This window comes from Drosophila serrata, unplaced genomic scaffold (genome assembly GCF_035046125.1).
Source record: "Drosophila serrata isolate PLE 108 unplaced genomic scaffold, ASM3504612v1 contig_165, whole genome shotgun sequence".
Lineage (NCBI taxonomy): Eukaryota > Metazoa > Arthropoda > Insecta > Diptera > Drosophilidae > Drosophila > Drosophila serrata.
Genome location: NW_028257063.1, coordinates 2,560,077 through 2,581,330, shown reverse-complemented (window position 1 = coordinate 2,581,330; position 21,254 = coordinate 2,560,077). Strand labels below are relative to the sequence as shown.

Sequence of the window (21,254 nt, the reverse complement as noted above, 5' to 3'; positions counted from 1 at the left end):
AAACAATCAGAAATATTCCCACATTTTACTATGAAATTTTACTTTATTTGTTATTGGTTTTTCTTTAATTTTGTTTTGTTTTGCCCTTTATGTGCTTTACATGTTTGTGATTTGATTTTGTATTTACTTTTCATTACGTTTGCCTTATATGCGTTTATAAATCGAATACATCTCCAATTTCCTCTAATGATATGCGCACCAAACGAGTTTTATTTTATAACCGAGCGCCATTATTAACAGAAAACTCACGTAAAAAAATATCAAAGAATAAATTTTATACTAAATAAATTTATATTTATTTCATGTAAATTATAGAGAAGGCAATGCAATGGGTATACCACGGAATTCTAATCGTTAAATCGTTTAAACGTAGGTTTATAAAGATGGATTCGCTCATCTCTCTCTGCTTGCTTAATTTAACGCTAATATAAGATTTATATTTTATATAATGCATCTTTTGTTGTTTACTTTGTATGGAATAACACTTAATTATACATTGATTTCATATATAGTTTGATTTCTTCAGTTGTAATCGTAACAAATAGAAGAGCTGATTCGATTTGAAAAAAATGAGAAAAATTCACACAGATATATATAAAAAAATTGAATGATACAAATGATAGATAAATGCAATTTGAAATTGTCTGAAGGGGATCTTTAAGTAGTAGTTCTGTGTGCGTGGCTGCCTTCTAGATCTTCCTCAAACCACTAAATACTTGTCCCTAAAATGATTTCGTTTAAATATTTGTTTATATATATATATCGAATTATATTATATATATATATATATTTTATGCTATATAATAACTATATATATGCATCGATTTACTCGGTTATTTTGTTTCGTTTTGTTAACATTCATATTCTTGCGTTGAGGAGGTGATAGGGAGAGAGTTTAGGAAAAGTACAAAAGTATACAATGGTTCGTCGAAAGCTTTTCTCGTTTAGTTTGTCCTTTAACTACTATCGAAATGATATGGAAATCGAAGAATACAAAATAAAATCAAATGCTTCCTTCTTTGCATATAAACAAATTCAGCTTAACTAAGTTTAAAGTACATAAAACATTACCACACACCACAAGTTCTACCGCAAAATTCAGCTACACTACAATTTGTTGTTGTTGATTGGAGAGTGTGTGTTGTTGTATTGTTGTTGTTGGTTGGGAGAGTCTATTCACTGTCTATGTTGAGGCCTACACGCTTCTCCTCCTCGAGCATGGCGTCCAGCTCATCAGTGAGATTGGCCAACATATTCCCAATATCGTTCAGAACATTCACCGACACCTTGGGCGGCACAACCACAGCCGGAGCAGCTGCCGTCTCCGGGGAAGTTGTTGATGTTGCCAGCGGCTCTGCCGATCCTCCGGGATTGCTCAAGTCCAGCGTGGGGGAACGAAGATGCAAGGCACTGCCACCGCTGGCCGTGCTACCCATGCTTTCGCTTCGCGCCAAGGTGGCATCGTGCAGCGAACTGGAAGATTTCAGCGAATGGAACGAGTGCGCTATGTTGTTCGCAATGGTGTTCGTGGAGGAGGAGCTGGAGCTCGAGCTGGAGGAGTGCAGGTGAACGGGATGAACGGGGTTGTTGGCATGCAGCTCCTGGCGATTAAGCAGACGCTGCTTGATCGTCCCGGTGTTCTCGTTGGCGAACGGTATCGTGTCAATCGAATCGATGCTGGAAGTTGACTTATTGTCATGGTACTTCTCGCAGTGTATCTCCGCCGTGGTCTGCTGAATGGTGGCATAGTTGGCATAGATGGGCTGCTGATTGCCACCAGCTGCAGCTGCAGCCGCCTGCTGCTGCTGCCAATGTTGCGCCGTGTGGCCATAGAACATGTGTGGCGGCTGGTTAGCCTGTTGCTGCTGCTGCTGTTGTTGCTGCTGCTGTTGCGTCTGCGTAACAGATCCTGGAGGCATTCCCTCGCCGCTCAGCGTGCGAGAATTGCGTATGCTGCAGTGGCGACGGGGCGGCTCTGGTGCTATCTTCTTGCCCGTCAACGGACTGCCGCTTAAATAGTTCTGGAAACAACCAAAAAACAATTAGGTATTAAGGATAACACAGCTATAGTAGAGGGATACTTACCACTCCCGACTCAATGCCACTGGCTGCTCCATACTCTGCCGCCGCTGCCGCATTCATGTAGTGATGATTCTCCAGCGGTGGCATTGTATTTAGCACTGCTCGCTGCAGAATGCCACGCTGCTGGCGCGGCAGTGTACCGCCTCCCTCCTGCTCGTAGAGCAGCTCCCTCGTTGCATCGTTGGTGGGTGTTATGTCGCCGTCATCGTAGGATCGCCGCCAACCAATAGCGGTTGCATTGCTGCCCATAAGCCTGGCTGCTGCCGCCTGCTGCTGTTGTTGCTGCAGCAGCTGTTGATGGTGATGCTGCTGCTGAAGCGTGGCGGCTGCTGCCATGGCCGCCGCAGCTGCTGCTGTTGTGGGCGGCCCAAAGTGACCGTAATCCGTGGTCGTGTAATGGCTAAAGGTCAAATGGCTGCGCGTGCTGTTGTCGTGGATGTCCTCCAGCGATTCTAGACTCTTGCCACGCGGCTGACGCACCTGCACAGAAGATAAGATGGGAAACACTTGTAATGAGTTGTGTTTTATAAAGTCCTGCCGCTACTATATGAACTTTAGGTTTAAAATGACGGGAAAATACACAGAACTTTCTTATAAAACTCAAGTTAAATTTAAGGAAATTTAAGGAATTGTGTAAAATAGCTCAGTGAAATGTAAGGAAAAAGCAAAGTATTTATAAGGCTTCAGTTCCAAAAGTCTGTCCCTAGCTAAAATTTCAACAGGCACTCGAGAGTTCAAGGTCAACAGGCTGCCACTGTTGAGCACTTGAGGCTCCTCGACGACCAGGTGCTGCTGCCCACCTTAATGAGCACCACATCGTTGCCGGAGCAACACTCATGATTGCTGCCCGTGCAGTAGTAGGCATCGCCGTTGATGAGGCTACCGTTGAGGCAACTGCTCCCAGCCGGGGCCGTGGCATTCAGGACACTGCTGCTGTTGGCGGTCGCGTAGATCTTGGTATCGTCCCAGGAGACGCGAGTGGTTGGCACATAGGATGGCGTACTGGGTATGGGCACAATAAATTGCCAGGGCTTTCGCTGGTACTCCTGATTTTGTCCAATAAATCAAGGAAATCATAAAAATAGAAGAGTATAAAGAAAACAAATAGAAATTAGGGAAAATGATAAAATAATAAAGGTGATTTCGAACTTATGATAAAAACTCAATTGAAGAAGGGTCTCCTTTATTAAATTCCCAAGCTAAAACCTCCTTTCTCACCTGCTGTTGGTAGGCATTGGCTCCTCCAGGATTCCATTTGCCACTGATAATGTCCTTTACCCGCTTGATGGCTAGCAGAATTTTCTTCTGATGCCCCAGCTTGACAATGCCAATGTCCTCGAGATCCTCCCAAGTCACTTGGGTAACATCACGCACCGTCTTGTAGTTCTGCTCCAGCAGTGGCTGTATATACTCCTCCAGACGCAGCAGCTGCAGCCATTCCTCAATGGATCCCTGGAAATGGAGAGGGGAAAGTAGATTGAGTATTGACATGTTTATGGATTATTATATATACATAAGTATATGTATTCTCCCAGTGGAAAATCGGGCTAATCGCTTATGATTTAATGCCCTGGGGAAGATCTGCCCAGACTACAAATTGTCCATGAACTAGGTCAGACCCTGACGCTGATAAAGGGGGAAGCATTCATGGGTTGGGAGTGGGTTACACACATGGCTGGTGTCTCCTCTGACGATGAGCTCGTCGTCGTCGTCGTTCCAGCTCTAATCAGTTGTAATTGATAAGATATGACATAAATCGCGTCAAAGCACAAGCATAAAGAAACGAATAAAAGCCAAAAACTCGTTGCTGTCGTCATTAAACGGTAGCGAGCTAGACTCAACCAAATGTTGTAGATACACATGTATGTATATACCCCTAAACATGCTCATATATACATACTATATGTATCCGACGATGCAGTCGAAAATCATCAACTTCCATAAAGTGTAAAGCCACTTTCTGATACTTTATGCCATGTGTACACGATGTGTTAATCACTTTTCTGTTGGCTCTTTTGGCAGCTAAATTGCTGTTGATTTCAATTTAATTAAATGTCTTGTCTTCTGCCAAATGGGATGTGATTGCGCTGGGAGAGTCTCCCGATTGGAAATTGTTCATTGGGAGCTCTCTTGATTTTTATTGGAGGAAGGGAATAATGTCAAATGGGTTATATGTAAATGTGCAAGTGATTTAATGGAATTTTAATGGGAAATTTGAAATTCAAGTCAGGCTAAAGATACATACAGAAAATATACAAAATAAATGTAATATAGTAATAATTTTATATATAATTTTAATAGGAATGATAATATAAAGGGACACTCTTCTACCTATAAATATTAAGCGTGATGGCTCTTAAAATTCTCAAGTACGAATTCAGAGGCAAGCAAACTAAAGGCTTGTTCCTTCTGACACGTTCCTTGGGTTATTACGAGAACTATATCTTAAAAAATCAAATAAATTTAGAGCTGACAACATTATTTCAATAATTAACTTTGCTGTAACCATAATATTTACTAATATATTCCATTTTTACATGAAAAAATACATAATTTTAGCCATATTTATCTTCCCAAAGGCAAAAAAATAAACCCTTTTTACTTCGATCTTGAGCTTCAATGTCTATTTATTATTTTAGGAAACTCTCCACATTTAGGGTATATTTCAATGGTAAAACCAATGAGTATTTTTTAATGTATTCTTCACAACTCTCTTGAAATGAATGTCGCACCGAAAATACAATAGTAATAATAAACCCACAACTCCACTAAAGTCATATATGCTAATCGGAATCCTCCAGCCTCCCGTCAGACACACACATATTTTCCCAAAAACTTTAACAAAATATTTATCTAAATAACAAAATTTGTTTTTTTTTTTTGTTGGTCTTTGGTGCTTTTGCTTCTCCGAAATCCATTAGCAGGTAGCATATGGTATGACACTAAACAGCAGCGCGGCGGCAGCCATCATTAGAGGCGAACAAAAACAGGTTTTTTGAAAACCAAATCGGTGACCAAAATACAGAAACTGAGAAGAAAAAAAAAACATAAAAACTGTACGTACTGCGTACCAAAAAACTACAAAAAAAAAGACGTTGAAAGCGAATGCGTCAGGCTGAAAACCGACCAGGGTCCGGGAAAAATCAGAGAGGCAAAAAAAATACAACAAAATGAGCCAACATCACAGGCCCCTTATGACCCCCAAGGTCGTTCGTTGATTGCGGTTTTTAGTTCGGAGATTGGCGACCGTTTAATAACTTTTTCGCTTGCCTTTCAGGTATTTCGCTTTATTTCCTTTTTCGCCGCGATAAAGATGTGTGTTTTGCAAAAATAAATAAAAAGAAAAATGAAAAAAGAAAGCCGGGAGAGAGGCTGCAGAGAATGTTGGCTAATGAGGGAGTTGTTGTGACTGTTGTTTCTCTACCGAGTCTCTGTTTATAAGGTGATGTAAGTACTTGTACACTTAAAAAAATGCAGATCATATTGAAAGATATTTTATAAGTATATCAATTACATTGAAATTATATTTACATGTACCGAAGATGTTGTGATCTCTGGTAAAAAGGGTGTCCAGAGAAAGATATTAATAATATATCATCATTATCTTTTAAATGCTATAAGGTACTAATAATACGTTGTGTTTTCTGGTATACCCTTGCAGTTTGCATTTGAATTATAGGATCAAATCCTAAATCGATCATCACTAAGCTTAGAATATTCCTATTCTTTGGCTCGATTTTTACTGATATTTTTATATGATAATTTTTTCGATAAATTAAAGTCTTAAAAACTCATAACTAAGCTAAAACAGCTTTCATTTTAATTCTGAAAGTTTTCCTATGTTATTTTTTTTAAGGTTAATAAATCTGGATACTCAATTTAACATTTAAAGAGATTCCAAGTTTTTCGAATTTCTGACATTTTTAATGATGTAACCCCTTATAAAATTTTCAAAATTAAAAAAAAATTAAATTAGCTAGATCGATTCGTCTGTTAATGCTGATCAAGAATATATATGATTCATAGGGTCGGAAATGACTCCTTCATAGCGCAACATGCTTCTGACTTAAATTATAATGCCCTACATATTTATGTTTCCATAACTCTTTTCTTCTATTAAATTTGGTTCAATTGCTCAATAAATCTTCCATTTTTTTGCGAGTGTCTTCGGAACCCCAACCACACCCCACACCCCAAAAAACAAAGAGTGTCCCGCCCGTGATCGACAAATAACAAATATCGAATGGAGTCGGGCGATAAAGTATGACAACAACGGCGGTAACTCGATCACAAAACTTGGCTAACTTGCGAAAAACGGTCACGGCGCGTTATATAAACACAAGAACGAGAAACAACAAAAAGGCGAAGAATTCTACACAGCTAGTAAAAAAATTATAATGGCGCATTTTTCAGATGAAATACAAAACCCTGAGTAAAGAAACAATATAAGCAAGAGCAGTAAGAAAAAGCAAAACAAAATCCCGGCAGAGTAAAACCAAAGCTGAGGTCATTTCTGATTTAAAAAATTGCAGCTTGTGTAGAGCAAATCGTTTGAAAAAAACATTTGAGGCGGTGCGATAATGAAAAACTAAAACTAAAAAAAAAAAATGGAGGTTATTACCTGGAGAAAAACTAGCAATTAACCGAAATCGAACGGAATGTGGCTCAAGTTTGAGCCGAGAGAGCGATGAATGATCGATAAATGCGATAAATGATATTATATATGAATTGCCAGCACTGTCAGGTGGGTTTAAATATTAAAGAGTGGGTGGGGAATGCAGTTATACACCTCTGTATACAGGTATTTATATACTCAAGATATAGGTGTACAGGCTGATGAAATGAATCAGTCATCGAAGCTGCAGTTGAAGTTGAAGATTGTGGTCGTTGCCAAGGTGTTAATCGTCTTTGGAATGCACTGTGTCAATGTGAAACTCAAGCCAAAGACTTACCATCCACAAAAACAATTAATGTTAATTTATGGAGGCATTTTTAGAGCACTTTTTCAAAGGCAAGGCATTGACTTGGATTCGTTTCCGAGCGGAGCTTAAGTTTGGACGACTTTTTAACCTTTTTGATGGGTTTTATCGGTGATATTTTTCGCTTCTTATTTGTATGCATTTCCATATGCATATCGCGTTGACTTTATTTGGGTTTAGTCATTCGACTTGAAAGCGTTGTTTAGGGCTAAACGTGAAATGCATATTGATAAGTTTTCAGTTTGGACAGTTGCTTGCATTTTTTAAGGCACGTACTTGATTTTAGTACGAATTTTTAGAGCTGCACTTAAATGTGGATGAAGTAGGTTTTGCTGAATAAGTACATACATGCCCGAGTTTTAAGCCGGAAGTCGAGGGTGTAATATATATGATGGGGTTTCTTTATGGAAGTGTCGATTCAACACCTTAAATATATATAAAAGTGGGACATAAATGGGTGTGATATTTTATGGGAAGATGCATGTAATTTCTTGATTTATTAGTTTGTAAATTTATTAAGAGTAAACAACACCTTTAAGACTTTTTGTATAAAATCAGTAAATTAATAGTAAATGCAGTTACTATTACTATTAATATTTACATTTATGGAATTTAAATCTATCCTTACAGAGCTGATCATGGCTTGCCAATCTCTTATGATTAAAATTCCCAAGTACTATGGTTAGTTTAACCAGTAAAATGATCACTGATGAGGTTTCCTCTGATTTAAATGGATAAAACCAGATAACTATACCGTGGCCTAGCAAAAAACTCATCTATCTTTGATATATCTATATAATATATTACCTTCCTTGCAAGATTTCCTTGTTTTATTCCAACTTAACATGTTTCTCTTACTAATTTAAGCAAACAAGAATTATGCAATAAACAACCAATACCCCATAATAACAACGGAAGTAAATGCTCATTCAATTTCGATTCCTATCACAATCCAAAACAATTTTTGCACTCAGCAGTTTGTTCACCCTCCCGATAAAGCCAATTGAAATCAATTATTTCTATGGCCAAGAGAGAGAGTCCGCTTCGAATGGCTATTGTTGGACTTGGCTATATCATCTTAGTCATTGGACTGGAACCTTGATCTGTCAGATCGATGTGGCTAATGATCGGCTTCGATCGGTGGGGCAATTATCCGCGATGGAGCAGGTTGCTGTTGCCATTTCAAGTTCAACTTAATGTCGCCACCGAGGGGCGGGCGCCATCGGATTCCTCACAGACACACGAAATCCCCCCACGAATATGGACTTTTAATTTGTGTTATTTAATGAATTGTTGATGGGAATTAATGTGCGCATATTAAATGAAATTCTTTCATTAACAATAAACTTAAAAAATATATATAACCGCTGACGGCGCTGTTTCAAGTTCTCTTTTTCTCCTTCGCATGTGGATGGGAAACAAGTTTATTTCTGCTTCTCTTTCCCTTTTTTTCACATTTTTTTCCATTTTTGCAAATGCTTTTTTAATGAAATATCAAAGATAAGCTGGTAACTAAACAAGCAAACAGCGGAAAGCGGATGGAGAAAGACAAAGATAGAGAATAGGGTGTTGCCGGTCGCAATTAATGCCAATATGGCAATTTGCCATGTTTAAAGCCGAGTGTGTGAGTGTGTGAGTGTACTTGTGTGTGTGTGAGTTAGTGTCTGTGTTAACAATGACTAAGTAAGTTGCTCTATGGGATCCCAGGGTAGAGTTTATACTAGTTGCTGATCTATGGCGCAGGCAATAGTTGTTATGTCATCGCATCTAAATGCAGTTGGTAATTTTAATAAATCAAATGTATTTTTAAAGTATCTATAAGATATTTTTAACAATCTGTCAAGTTTTAAGTGCAGGAAACTCTTTATAACATGTTTTAAAAACTATATTATATAGAAAACCTGGTAAGCCTCAAATCCCTTTAATTTATTGCCTTTACCTAGACTTTAGAGTGATTTTAAAACACCTATATTTTATATTTTAAATTGATGTCTTGATATTATTAACGATCTGTAGGATAGACCTAAATAATAATTTAAAACTTATGATAGATTTGATATTATATATGGTTTATAGAAAATCTTTGATCCCGAAATCCTAATTTAACATATTAATGCAGTAATTCTCAGGAAATATTTTTATCTATTAGTTTTCCATTTGTTTAAACAGAGCCCAGGCATTAAAGCATATACTTTTTATCATATTCTTCAGCTCCTTATACTTTAAACATTTAGAGTATTTTCTAGTCAAGCTTTACTGTACTCATAAAGTGCATCACGAGCTAAACTGGTTTTGTTACTGATTAGATAGGTAAATATTTACGGGCGTGCCAACAAATAGGGTTGTTTCCCGGAACTCTTTTCACTTTATGGCGGAGATAAACTTTTGGTCTTAATTACAGAAAATTCTAGAAGAGTTTTAGAAACTAGGAGATTAGCATTAATTATTCTATAGACTTTAGCTTCAATACAAATTTCAGAATTATTTGGTGATACCTAAGTGTGGCTTATCCCTCACAAGCTCTAAAATTCCCCGATCTACAAATATTATAATCACTAGATAGCAACTTACCGGCACAAAATGTGGCAAATTGTCCAGCACTTGAAGCTTATCGATCCTCTGCTTAATCCTTTCCCGATGATGCGGATTCTTGATGCCAATGGCGGTGAGATCCTCTGGGGTCATGCGTGCAATCGTGGGCAGATCGTAGCCTGCGGCTATAAACAGCTGTGCATACTCCTCGTGCTTCATCTCCATCAGCCAATCGATGATGAGCTCATCGTTTCGCTGCCGATCAACGCTACCAATGGAGCAGGAACTCACAGAGCTGCAGCGTGGCGAGGAGAGCGGCGCCCGGATGGAGGCACCCGAAGAGGAAACACCGGTCAGGTAGGAGGAGGCTCGTCCCGAGTCTAGGCTGGCGGTACTGTGGCGGGATCCCGAGCCAGCGGATCCCGAGGAAGAGCCCGGCGAGTCTCTACCGGGGGACTGGGTCAGATCGATGCCTTGATCCTCTTGCAGGGCCAGCTGCTGGTGATAGTAAACCGCCGCCTTGTGGGTCAGCGGTTCGCGCAGAGTGGCACAAAACACGGGCGGCGGTGGTGGCACCATGGCAACGCCACCAGGCTTTCCAGCGCCCGGTGGCGGTGCTCCAGCTGCGGCTGGCTGAGTTGGCGCTATCCCTGGTCCGACCACTTCATCCTTGAGCCGCAGGGCCACGCTTGTCTCCCGGGGCAGGTTAAAGCCACCCTCCTCCAGCGAGGGCGACGACACGATGCTGCTCCCGCTCATGCTGATCCCATCGTCTGCCTGATGATTCTGATGGTGGCGCAAGGGTCCGCTAAGCCGGCAGAGCGGTATCAGCGGCTGGTGGTGCGGATGATGGTGGTGCAGCTGCTGCTGTTGCTGCTGCTGATGGTAATGTGAATCCTGCAGAGAATCCCCAGGAATCGTTGGCGGTTGCACCTTCTTAACCTGTGCGGTGGATGCATGCGGCTTCAGCGAACGATGCATGATGATGTTGGGCCTCCAATGGCCGCCGTGGCCGTACTTTCACCGACTCCTGTTGGGGAAAACACACAAGAAAATTAGTACCACGTTGCAGTAAGTCTGGCGGGGCCAATGTGTCCGCCAGATGTGTGTGCCAGAAAAGCAAGAAATCTGCATAATTGGTCATAGACAGTTTTCTCTCTAAAAATAGGGCTCCCAACTGTGTTTACTCGTCGCGTTGCGGCGGCGAGTCAATAAACTGCACTATAGCCTCTCCAGCGCCTCCTCCTCCCCCTTCTCCGCCCAGCATCCAGCATCCATCGTTCATGTTCCTGCTTCTGTTCCTTCCTACCCGCTCTCCAGATCCCTCTATCTAGACCGCGGCATCTCGAATTACGCTTTTCATTCACAAAAATTTGTCAAAGCTAGACATGGCGACTAAGGGAGTACCCTTTAATGTGATATTAAGATGGGAAACTAGCTTAATACATCATTTAAGCTAATTTGACAGAATATAATATATATTTTTTATTTTATTTATCAAATTAAACATCTATAAGTATGACAAACCTTCTTCTCTATGTAATAGAAATAACATATATTATCTATGATAAACCTGCCTCAAAGGCAGATTCTTTACCAGTGAGCATCTTCTAGATCTCTAAGATATTAGGTAAATAATCAAAAGACCCCTTGAACTGCTAAAGAATCAAATTAAACACCAATAAATAGTACTAGTTACTACCTTTTACTCTATATTATAGAAATAATAGATATTCTCCTGCCTTATAACCATTCAGTACCTCCTTTATCCTAAAGATACTATCTCTAAAATATTATATCTATATAGTTTATGCCTAATACGCCTTGTTGATTCCCCAAAAAAAAAAAGAAAAAGAAAATCCACAACCCGTAGATGAGTTTTCCAAGCAGCTGGGAGACACGAGGGCCTCAGGAGAGACAGTCAGGGGGACAAGAGACCCTGTGAAAGGGCGAGGGCTATGAGCACGAGCTGTGTCAAAGTTCGTTGACTGCATTTTGTGGTTCTTGAGGGGGGGACGAGAACGCAGGGTGGCGTGGGGCGGGGCAGCTGCTGTCTAGTCGGCAGCAGCGTCATAATACACTCGAAAAATGCATGGACAGCCCTCGGACGGGCGCAAAAATCTGGCAAAAAGTCACGAACGAGACCCTCGACATGTCATTAACAGCAGGGTGCAATAATAAAGCCTCCCCGATTTACGGGGAAACAATAATAAAAAATAAAAAACAAGGAGCTAGAGCCGCGTCGGCTGCAATTTCCTGGCAATTTACTTACAAAGTAAAGCAAGGCAACAACAATAATAAAAAAGAAAAAAAAAAAGTACATTTCGAGTGGCTGAGCTCGCTCAGGTGTATCGATAACAGGGGCCACCTGTTCGATTGGAAACTCGCTGCCAAGGAGGGAAAATCCAGGTGTCATAATCCGAGCGGAGGCGTATGTATGCATGTGTGTGTGTGTGTAGGTTGCAGGAAAATGCAGGAAAAGCTGAACGAGAAACGCAAAAAAACGGTGGCAGTAGTAAATCTCATTTACAAGCTGCCTTTTAATGAATTTTTATGTATGCGACGTGCCGGAAAAAAAGCGTGGAAAAACTGCAACCATTGCGAAAAGCCCAGAGAGGGAGAGAGTGGAGAAAACTCTCCCCCAAGAGAGCAGAGAGTAAACGAGCGAGAGAGAGCAACGCTGGAGCTGGAGTTTTTCGCGTAGTAGGGTAGTATATCAAAGCTGCAGCGGCGAATGTGGGTTGCGGTTTTTCGCCGTATTGTGTTGCTGTTGTTGTTGTTGTTGTTGATTTGCCGCCCACACAAGCTGCACCCAATGCAACCCCTTGTGTCCCCTCCCTCCACCAACCTCTCATATTTGCAACCACCACCCCCCCTTCGAAATGCCAGATGTTGTTGAACCGTTTTCCAAAGCGGCCGGCATTGCAGTTTCTTTCCAACAAATTTTTGTCTCTTAGGGGTTTTTTTTTTGTATTTTTGTTATCCCATTTTTATGAGTTACCATTGTTGTTTAGGAGCTGTAAGTTTAATTGCAAACACGAAAACAGGCACACCCACACTCCTTTTTATTTCTTATACGAGGCATTGCAACACTGGGCGGAAATATTTAAGGAATTTTTTTAATGGAGTTGGGTGTATTTAAAGAGCTATAATTGGTCTTGACCTACATTAATAATTATATGCAAAGTATTGTAATTAAGTAGTAAAAATAAGCATGCATTGTACTTATAGTTCCCAAGTAAGTAAAGCTTTAATCTGACCATAAAATTAGTGCTGATGAGGTTTCTTGACAGGAAACTAAAGTAAATATAAACTAAAGAGTTTGCTGCTTAATTTCTGACAACATACTAGTTTATTTGTATATATTTTTTTATTTATTTTCATAAATAAAGCTTCTGGATTATCCTTAAGTTTTTCAAGCTCTCAAGAGTATAGGAAAAACCCATTTAAATAAAGGATTAGCACATTTACTATTTATATATTTACATTACCCCCAAAATTAATACTAAATAAGCCCTAAAAAGACCCCATATAATAATATTCTCATTTGAAAAATCTTTAAAAATGTAAATAATTACAGGCTGGGCATTATTTATGTGCAATTTTTTCGTTCAGTGCACATTACAACTCATGTTATTGTGGGTGGTGAGTAATCGTAATGAGCATAACACTTGCTCGTGCCAGCTTTTGGATTAAAAGTGTGGCTATAAAACCGATATGAAACCGAAATCAATTTCAAACCCATTGAGAGGTTTCCGTTTCCCCGTCTCGGGAGTGTTCACTGTGCTCCTCGGCATATATATGTATATAAAAACTGATTGGAAATGCAATTGGAGGCTTGGGACCTTTTGGGTGTTGGCAAATACACATAAATACAAAAGGGAAATAGTCGGACCGAGGGGGTGGTGGTGGTTTGGGTGGCTATCGGCGGCAAGCAGGCTGAAAGATTTATTGATTGTCGCACATACACATATACATGTACACACGTATTGATAGATGTACAGTGTACAATGAAGCGGAGTTGCGGTTTTTGAAGTTGGCAGCAAAAACGCTGAGCAACTAAAAATAATTATGGTTTACACCACAACCAGTGTGCTCTCAACAACAAAAAAAGAGAAAAAGGGAGGGCGAAGGAAGGAGGGACTGAGACTGATAAATCAGATACAAAATGACCGCAATCTTTTATACCCTATTGCAAGGGAAAAGTATATTGACAAGTCAGGCAATTGAAACTAATGAGAGAGTGTAGTAACTTTCACTGGGAAATGATAGGGCTTAGTCACCCAAGTATAAATACTATAACTATGTTCTTTGGTAAGAAATCTATAAGATTGTGAGTTAAGAATCTTATAAACTTAAGAATCTTATAAGTCTGAAGAACCTCATAAATTTAGATACCTATAAATCCTTAAAATACAACATTTTCCATTTAAATTTATAAACTTAGAACAGATATTTCTGTGGGAAACCAAGAAACCTTAAAAGAAACTAAATATTCAAATACTTAACTCATAAAAACATACATTTTTAAGCCAAATTTATTGAAAGAAAGCACTGTATACCAAAGCCTTTTCCATTTAATATATTGTAATAAAATCAACTATTAATAAATGAACATACATTAAGACTTTCAAGAGTTACAGCACACATTCACTGAATAAATATGCAATCCTCTTACCAGGTTTTATATAAAAACAGTATACTCTGCATTCGATAATGAAGGAAAAAGCGTATTTAATCTTCGCCAGATTTCCTTCCCGTTTAGTGGCTCGTTTTCTTCTCTTTCATATCGTTTTTGTCGCTGTCGAGAGCCGTTAAAGTTTACTGGCATGAGTAATCAGCCAAATGGAGCGCAATAAAATGGCAAACGGTAACACGGCCAATCTATCACCAGAACGGCCAGCTTCAGCTTCAGTTCAGGCAGCAACCCCCGCACACTTTGGACCCACTATATAGACCATATCTATACACTACCCACCCACAGGAGAGCACAGCACATAGTACTGGCAGCAGCATCAAATGAGGCGCATCTCAATCTCATGTTTATTAACGGTGCTCAGAGTGTGTGAGCCTCAGTGTGCTGGTGTCATTAAGCCAGATAGATAAAGGAAGGAAAAGGTTCGAAATCACCCCCGAACACTCCCCTCACTCCCTTCGTTTTCTACCCGTACTTAACCGTCCTCAGTCGGCCAACACTTCATTATTGACAACAAAAGGCTTTGGCCGACTCTCAAGCTTCGTATTTATCAGCTGCGGGTGCTTTGCATATGACAAGTTTTATTTTATTCTTGTTTTTTATTTATATTCTGTTTTTTTTTTCACTCTTTCACTCGCTTTTTCCCCCTTTTATTCTTTTGCCGGCCCTCGGTTTCTTTATTTTGCCCGAAATGCAATGGACAAAGTTCGGTCGTACTTTATTCGTGTTTACCACGCCCCGGTCTGGGTTTAAAAAAAAAAGGCTTTGTACTTAGTAGAATATTTTGTCAAGCCAAACAACAAAAAACTAAATAAAGAAAGCGACAAATACACAGAGGAAAAAGGGGAATTGAAATTGGTCAGGAAAGGGATTTTCTATACAGTTAATAGGGAAGAATGATATGATATACGTCTTATAAAGCAAAGGTGAAATTTCAGCATTACTTTAACAAGCTGCTGTATTGACCTTGCCACCAAATTTATGGTAATAATCAGGAGATTGCTAGAAAAGCTTGCTTCAGTAAGTTAAGGTGCTTAATATAGGTTTATAAACGTGATAATCATTACAAATATTATTACAAATCTAAAATTTCAAAATAATAAAGATTCAATTACTTATTTCTCTCTGTGCAACATCCGTGGAGCGACAACAACCGCACAAAAGATGGTGTCGATGATGCTGCTTACTCGCTGCCCCTGCCCCCTTTGGAAACTTCCCATCTCTTTGCCACAAAGACTGTCGATAGCTCGAGATGTTGATCTTGCAAAGCGCAGAGCTGGAGACAAGCAGCAAAGCACAGCAGCAGCAGCAGCAGCAGCAACAACAACGATGCCAGTAACTCCCAGCAACAATAAATGGCCAGAGGCAGCCGAAACTTGTTTTGCCTGTAAAAGGGAGTTGTCGTTGTCGTTGTCGTTGTTGCGTTGCTTTGCTGTGCTGTAGTTGTAGTTGTTTGTGCATTGTCTCCGCGTTTTGTTTCAGGTTTCAGGCAAACGCCAAGAACAGGCAAAAACAGCACCATAACAGCTATATGAGGTGAACTGCAAACTTCAGCAAGGAGCATTAGGGGGAACTGTACTGTTACCCTATAGGATAATGAATCCTTTGAGCATCATTTCAGTTTAAACAACTAACTATCTCAATAAAAATAATACTCTTTCACTTGTAAGAAAATGTATCTTTTAAGCAGAGAAAGTATCTTGAAAAAAGAGTTTTGCATCTTGAAATGCAAGCAAGAAGAGAAAAGCAATTTTAAAATCAAATAATTAAAATAGTCTTTACCCCTTCTATAGGAAACCTCTGTGTCTTAAACCCTTAAAAGGAAATTGAATATTCAATGCAATTTCTTTTACTTAATTGTAGGAAATAAACCGATAGCTAATTGCTTTGATTGCTATAATTAAATTGCCTTTCCAGTGGTCAACAGTTGGCAAACTTGAATAGAACATGGCTCAATGGCAATCCAGACCCAAATCCAAATCAATAGCACACATGTTCCATTTGGAATAGTTAATTTAGGAATGCCACTTCAATTTAATTAAATGTTGAAATGATTAATGTTACTACTATTATAATTTTTGCACCATGTGTGATAATAAGGAGATGTTCAAAAACAGTCGAGACTGGTATACTTATTGACACTCTGAATTCCCCACATTATATGGTATAACCGACATACCCAGTGATACCCTTTTATGGCTGTTGTTGTTGGCTGATGATTCCGGAGGAGCGGAATATAAAGCTCGTAGGAGGCTAAATGCAGCGCTGAAGATGTGTCAAAAGTGTGGGCGGGCGGGTAGAAAATGGACAGGCGGACAGACGTACGGATAACTTACGTGCAGTTTAACGGTTAATGCAAACGAAGACGACATTGCGTTGCGCATATGGCCATATAGTATGGATACCAAACAGAAACAGAAACAGAAAACAGAGACGGACCAAATACGGCGGACAGGCACGTAGAGAAATATACTCGCAGTCGTACTCGAACTCGTACTCGAACTCGTACTCGAACCAAAAGCGGCCATCAATTCCTTCTTTTTGTATTTTTTCCTTCTTTCTTTTTTTATTTTTGGTCAAGAAGAAAGGGGCAAACAAGTTGTAAGGCGAGCAATGAGTGCAGACAAAAGCAGTTACAAGACATGAAGAAGACAAGGGAGAAAAAGAGGCGGGGGTGGGAGAGATACACAGAAAATATAAAGTGATATGTCTCTTTGAAGGTTTAATGATAAGAGCTTATATGCTTTATAAGTTGGAACCTTTCAAAGTATTGTAGTTTAAGCAGAAATACAAGAAAATTATTTAAAATATAGTGAAAGACGTATAAATTGTACTTCAAATTAACCATTCTGTTTAAATTTTACAATATAATTATATATCTATCAGGTTTTATCGAATATAAAAATATTTAATATGAATTTTGGCTAAATTCCTAAAAAATGAAATGAAACAAGGAGCTTTTCAGGGGTGCCACCAGAAATACATAAATATATCATTGCATACTTTTGAAGACACATTAAAAATGTGTTTAAATCAATAATCTGCAAGTGAAGCAAATTTAAGAGCCTTTATCAATATTTAATTACTTTAAATACTAAAAACTATGTATTTCTAACCAATTTTTCGCAGGTTTTTTCAAATTGGCTAACATTATGATACCAAAAATGAGTTCTTTCTGTGTAGACATGAATAATGGAGGGCAGTCCTCAGCGTTTTACAGCTACATTGAACTTTTTGAGGCACTTGCCGCTTGCCCCGCCCACCGCCTACCACCCATTTCCCATTTTCCTTTATTCTTTCCTTTTTCGGCCGAAAATTCGTATGCGGCTTACTACTACGCACACACACACTACTACGCGAATTCCCACACACACACTCACACACTCGCACACACATGCGTAGGATATCGCTTAACAACTGTGCAGAAAATATGTAAATTACCATTGTAAATCGCAGATTTTCCGCCAGATTCCAATTAAATCCTGCCACAGAGACTCGAAATGCACATTAGCTTTGCTTTTCACAAGGATTGCAATTGATTTTTCATACGAAAATTCTGTGCAAAAATTTCTTTTTTACGTTAACACCAACACACACTCACACACACACCAACACACGCGAGCGTATACCGAGCAGAAAAGTCGCTGTAGTTGCTGTTGTTGCCGCCGCTGCTGCTGTTGGTGGCACCACACCGAAGAATTGGAGCCGAGCGAGAGGAGAAAAAGAGAAGCGACGACGACCGCAAGCCAAAGCTTATTGAAACGCGGCTCCAGCATGCGAGCGTTAAAGCCAGGTCCGTGGATTCGTAGTATAGTGTCCGGACTTTGGAGTCCTCCAAGTTGCAGCAGAGAGCGAGCCACAGAGAGAGCGAGAGAGAGAGAGCGGAGGAGAGAGCCAGTGCGCAACTTGTTTTCTCTCTCCTTCCACAGCTCCAAAGCTCCACCGCGAGGTGGACTCTCCAGTCGCCTCGATTTTTCTCAGCGGCCAATTTGTTGCAATTGAAACAATAACAATTCCACTGGGCAATTTGTTTCGGGCCTGGCAAATTAGTTAGTTAATAAATGAATGAAGAAAAAGGGAAAAGAGAAATGGGAAAACAAAGCGTATCTTCAATAAGCAGTCACAGGCTTTATTCCCTAAAGTGGTTGTCATTGGCGACGCTGGAAATGCAGCGGGTACAATGGGAAATGCAATGCAATTAGGTGACTGGGAAAATAAATCATAAATAATGCTTAAAATATTCGCCTTTTTTTGAATCGATATCCAAATTTAAAAATTTATAACTAAGCCAAAAATGCATTAATTTTAATTTGGAAAGCTTTCCTATGTACGTTTTTAAAAGGTTAATAAATCTGCATACTCAATTTAAAATGTAAAAAATATTAAATTTTTTCAATTTTTGAATTTAACCCCTTATAAAATTTGAAAAAAAAAATTGGTACATTTTTTTTCCTACCGAAGATGGCTAGATCGATTTGTCTTTTGATGCTGATCAAGAATATATATGATTTATAGGGTCGAAAATTACTCCTTTCAGTGTTACAAGCTTCTGACTAAAATTTGAATACCATTTTTGAGTCGATATTATTTATATTTTTATATGACAATTTGTTCAACAAATCAAAATTTAAAAATTTCATAACTTAGCCAAAAACGCATTAATTTGAATTCGGAATGCTGTCCCATGTTTTTTATTAGGCTAGATCTGCATATTTCATTTAAAAGGGGAAAAATCAAATATTTTGCCCATTTTTGACAATTTTAACCCTTATACAATTTTGAAAAAATGTACAAAAATTTATTTTTTTTCCTACATGCCTAGAAAGATTCGCCTGTTGATGCTGATCAAAAATATATATGATTTATTGGGCCGGAAATGACTCCTTCACTACGTTTAAAGCTTCTGACTAAAATTTTAATACCCTGCAAGGGTCTAAGAATACTATCTTTTGTTTAAGTTAACTCAGCTTATTGTGCTTAACTATTTAAAGCCAATAAATGTTGTGACTTTTGTTTGTAATTTATATTTTTAGATAACAATTTTTTGGGGCTCATAGGTGTAGTGATGAACGTGACATTTCTGTAATGGATAAGCTGCTTATCTGGTCGTCCCACTGTGCGTTGAATGCCACAGAAAAGGCAAACAAACCGTAGCTCTTACACACACACACACAGGCGCAAAAAGCCAGCACAACCACTTTTCATGCCGCACAAGCCAATAAGAGAAATAGAGAGAGGGGAGCCACTTGCGGATAGAGAGAGAGAGAGAGAGCGACAGAGCTCCAAATTGGAGCCTCCAGCGAGTTGCGGCAACTTTATTTGAGAATACGCGCATCTGCGCTCTCTCTCTCTCTCAGTCTCTGACTCTGGGAGCTTCGCTCTTGCTGTAATCTCCTAGTGGAGCCTTCAGCTCCCCCCACCACTGTTCTAACACTTCATTGGAGACAACGACCATCAAGTCATTTGATTCCCACACAAATCTCTGCATATTGAGCGGCTCTCTGTGTCTCCACCTCTCTTTCTCTCTCTCTCTCTTTCTCCCACTCGTTTCATTATGGCAAGTGAGTTATGGCTTTTGCGAGTGTATGTGTGGCTGCGCTTTCTATTGATTTATATGAGAGTTTTATGGCGCAATCTGAGCCATAATAACCAGAAAGAAGAAAAAAATTACAAAATGCCTTGCATTTTAATTAAAAAACTTGAGGGGAAAAAGTGCATGCATTATGTAAAAAATACGAACTATTGCCTAGTCCAAAGCGGGCTTTTCAAACTCCCCCCATTTCTCACGACCAGAGTTGTCGCGTGCCCTTAAAAATCGAGTAGCCGTTAAATCCCACGACACGTGTTGGTTTTATTAATTACATAAGCTGCAGCTGCAGTCGTGTATTGTCTTCATTTTTCTTTCCCTTTGTTTCCTTTTTCGGAAACCCAATTTCCTGCAGATGCCTCGAAGATGCGGCGGCACTAAATAAAGCCGAAACAGCTGGCAACCCTCGAAAAGTGACAGATGGCGACGCTGACGCCGACGTTGGCGCAGGCAGCGGAGGACGAAGGAGGCATCAAAATAAAAACACAAAAGTGAACAAGCGGCCGCCGCTTCGGAAATTAACCACCAGAAAACTGAGTTAAATATATGGATTTACTTACTTTACAACTAGAAAATAGCTTTTCCAGGCTTTTAATTAACTCCACGATGCCTCCTCTCGGTGTTTTTTGGAACAAATCACAATAAATTACGAGCGCAACGAAAGCTGGCACACAAAATGTAAACAATGTAAAATTGTCGTAATTGTTGTAGTTGTAGCCTAATGAATTTCACGTTTTTTATGGCATTTTCCACAAGCAAACGGCATAAAACAAACACACAAAAACACGCACACGCACACAAAACACTGTTTGTTGTCTCTATTTTATGTCTGCGGCGCGCGAGTAAAACATAAAAACCAGATTAATTTCCACCAGACGAAAATGACTTTTTTTTTGTTGATTTCTTTTAAGCTGTGTTTCTTGCGTCGTCGACGTCGACGTTGTTGATATTGCGCGACGGCTCTTTTTGTTTGCTAAGCCGCCATTTTCTTTTTGCTCATTTTTAGGGGCTCTTGCCGGAAAAACTTCATATTAATAACTTGACGCACTTGTTCTCGATAGCAAACATAAACACTAGAATTGTTGTATTGTATTATTATCCGAGCTATTTGTTTTTTTTTAGGATTTGCCGACGACTTTCCGCGACTCACGTCCGAAGACGGAAAAAAACAAAAACAAAATAGTGTGACCTACACTGGCAAGTGCTGGCATACCATCGTTGTACTATCGCCACTATCGATATTTATACACTATCGATGATTCTGTTCTACATTTTACATCATACACGTGGGGATATTTACATATGGGGATATGGGGATATTTCTCGCCATCACTTTCGATACAATAACATTGAGTTCATTTGTTTTTGTACTATTTAA

General features: G+C 39.4%; 1 protein-coding gene across 4 annotated transcripts; it reads right to left on the bottom strand.

Moving 5' to 3' along the window:
* Window positions 1-23: 23 nt before the first annotated feature.
* ckn (CRK like proto-oncogene, adaptor protein) lies at window positions 24-21,084 on the bottom strand. 4 transcript variants are annotated; one of them, XM_020944614.2, is made up of 6 exons: window positions 20,437-21,062; window positions 9,633-10,623; window positions 3,301-3,534; window positions 2,883-3,128; window positions 2,086-2,562; window positions 24-2,021 (listed from the first exon to the last, which is right to left on the bottom strand). In XM_020944614.2, the coding sequence occupies exons 2-6, from the start codon at window positions 10,572-10,574 to the stop codon at window positions 1,173-1,175; spliced, it is 2,748 nt and encodes a 915-aa protein (XP_020800273.2). In that variant the 5' UTR covers window positions 10,575-10,623; window positions 20,437-21,062; the 3' UTR covers window positions 24-1,172. The 4 variants fall into 4 exon arrangements, with proteins under 4 accessions (XP_020800273.2, XP_020800274.2, XP_020800275.2 ...); XM_020944615.2 differs by lacking the exon at window positions 20,437-21,062 and adding an exon at window positions 17,731-18,289; XM_020944616.2 differs by lacking the exon at window positions 2,883-3,128 and having other exon boundaries at window positions 20,437-21,084.
* Between the last annotated feature and the right edge of the window lie 170 nt (window positions 21,085-21,254).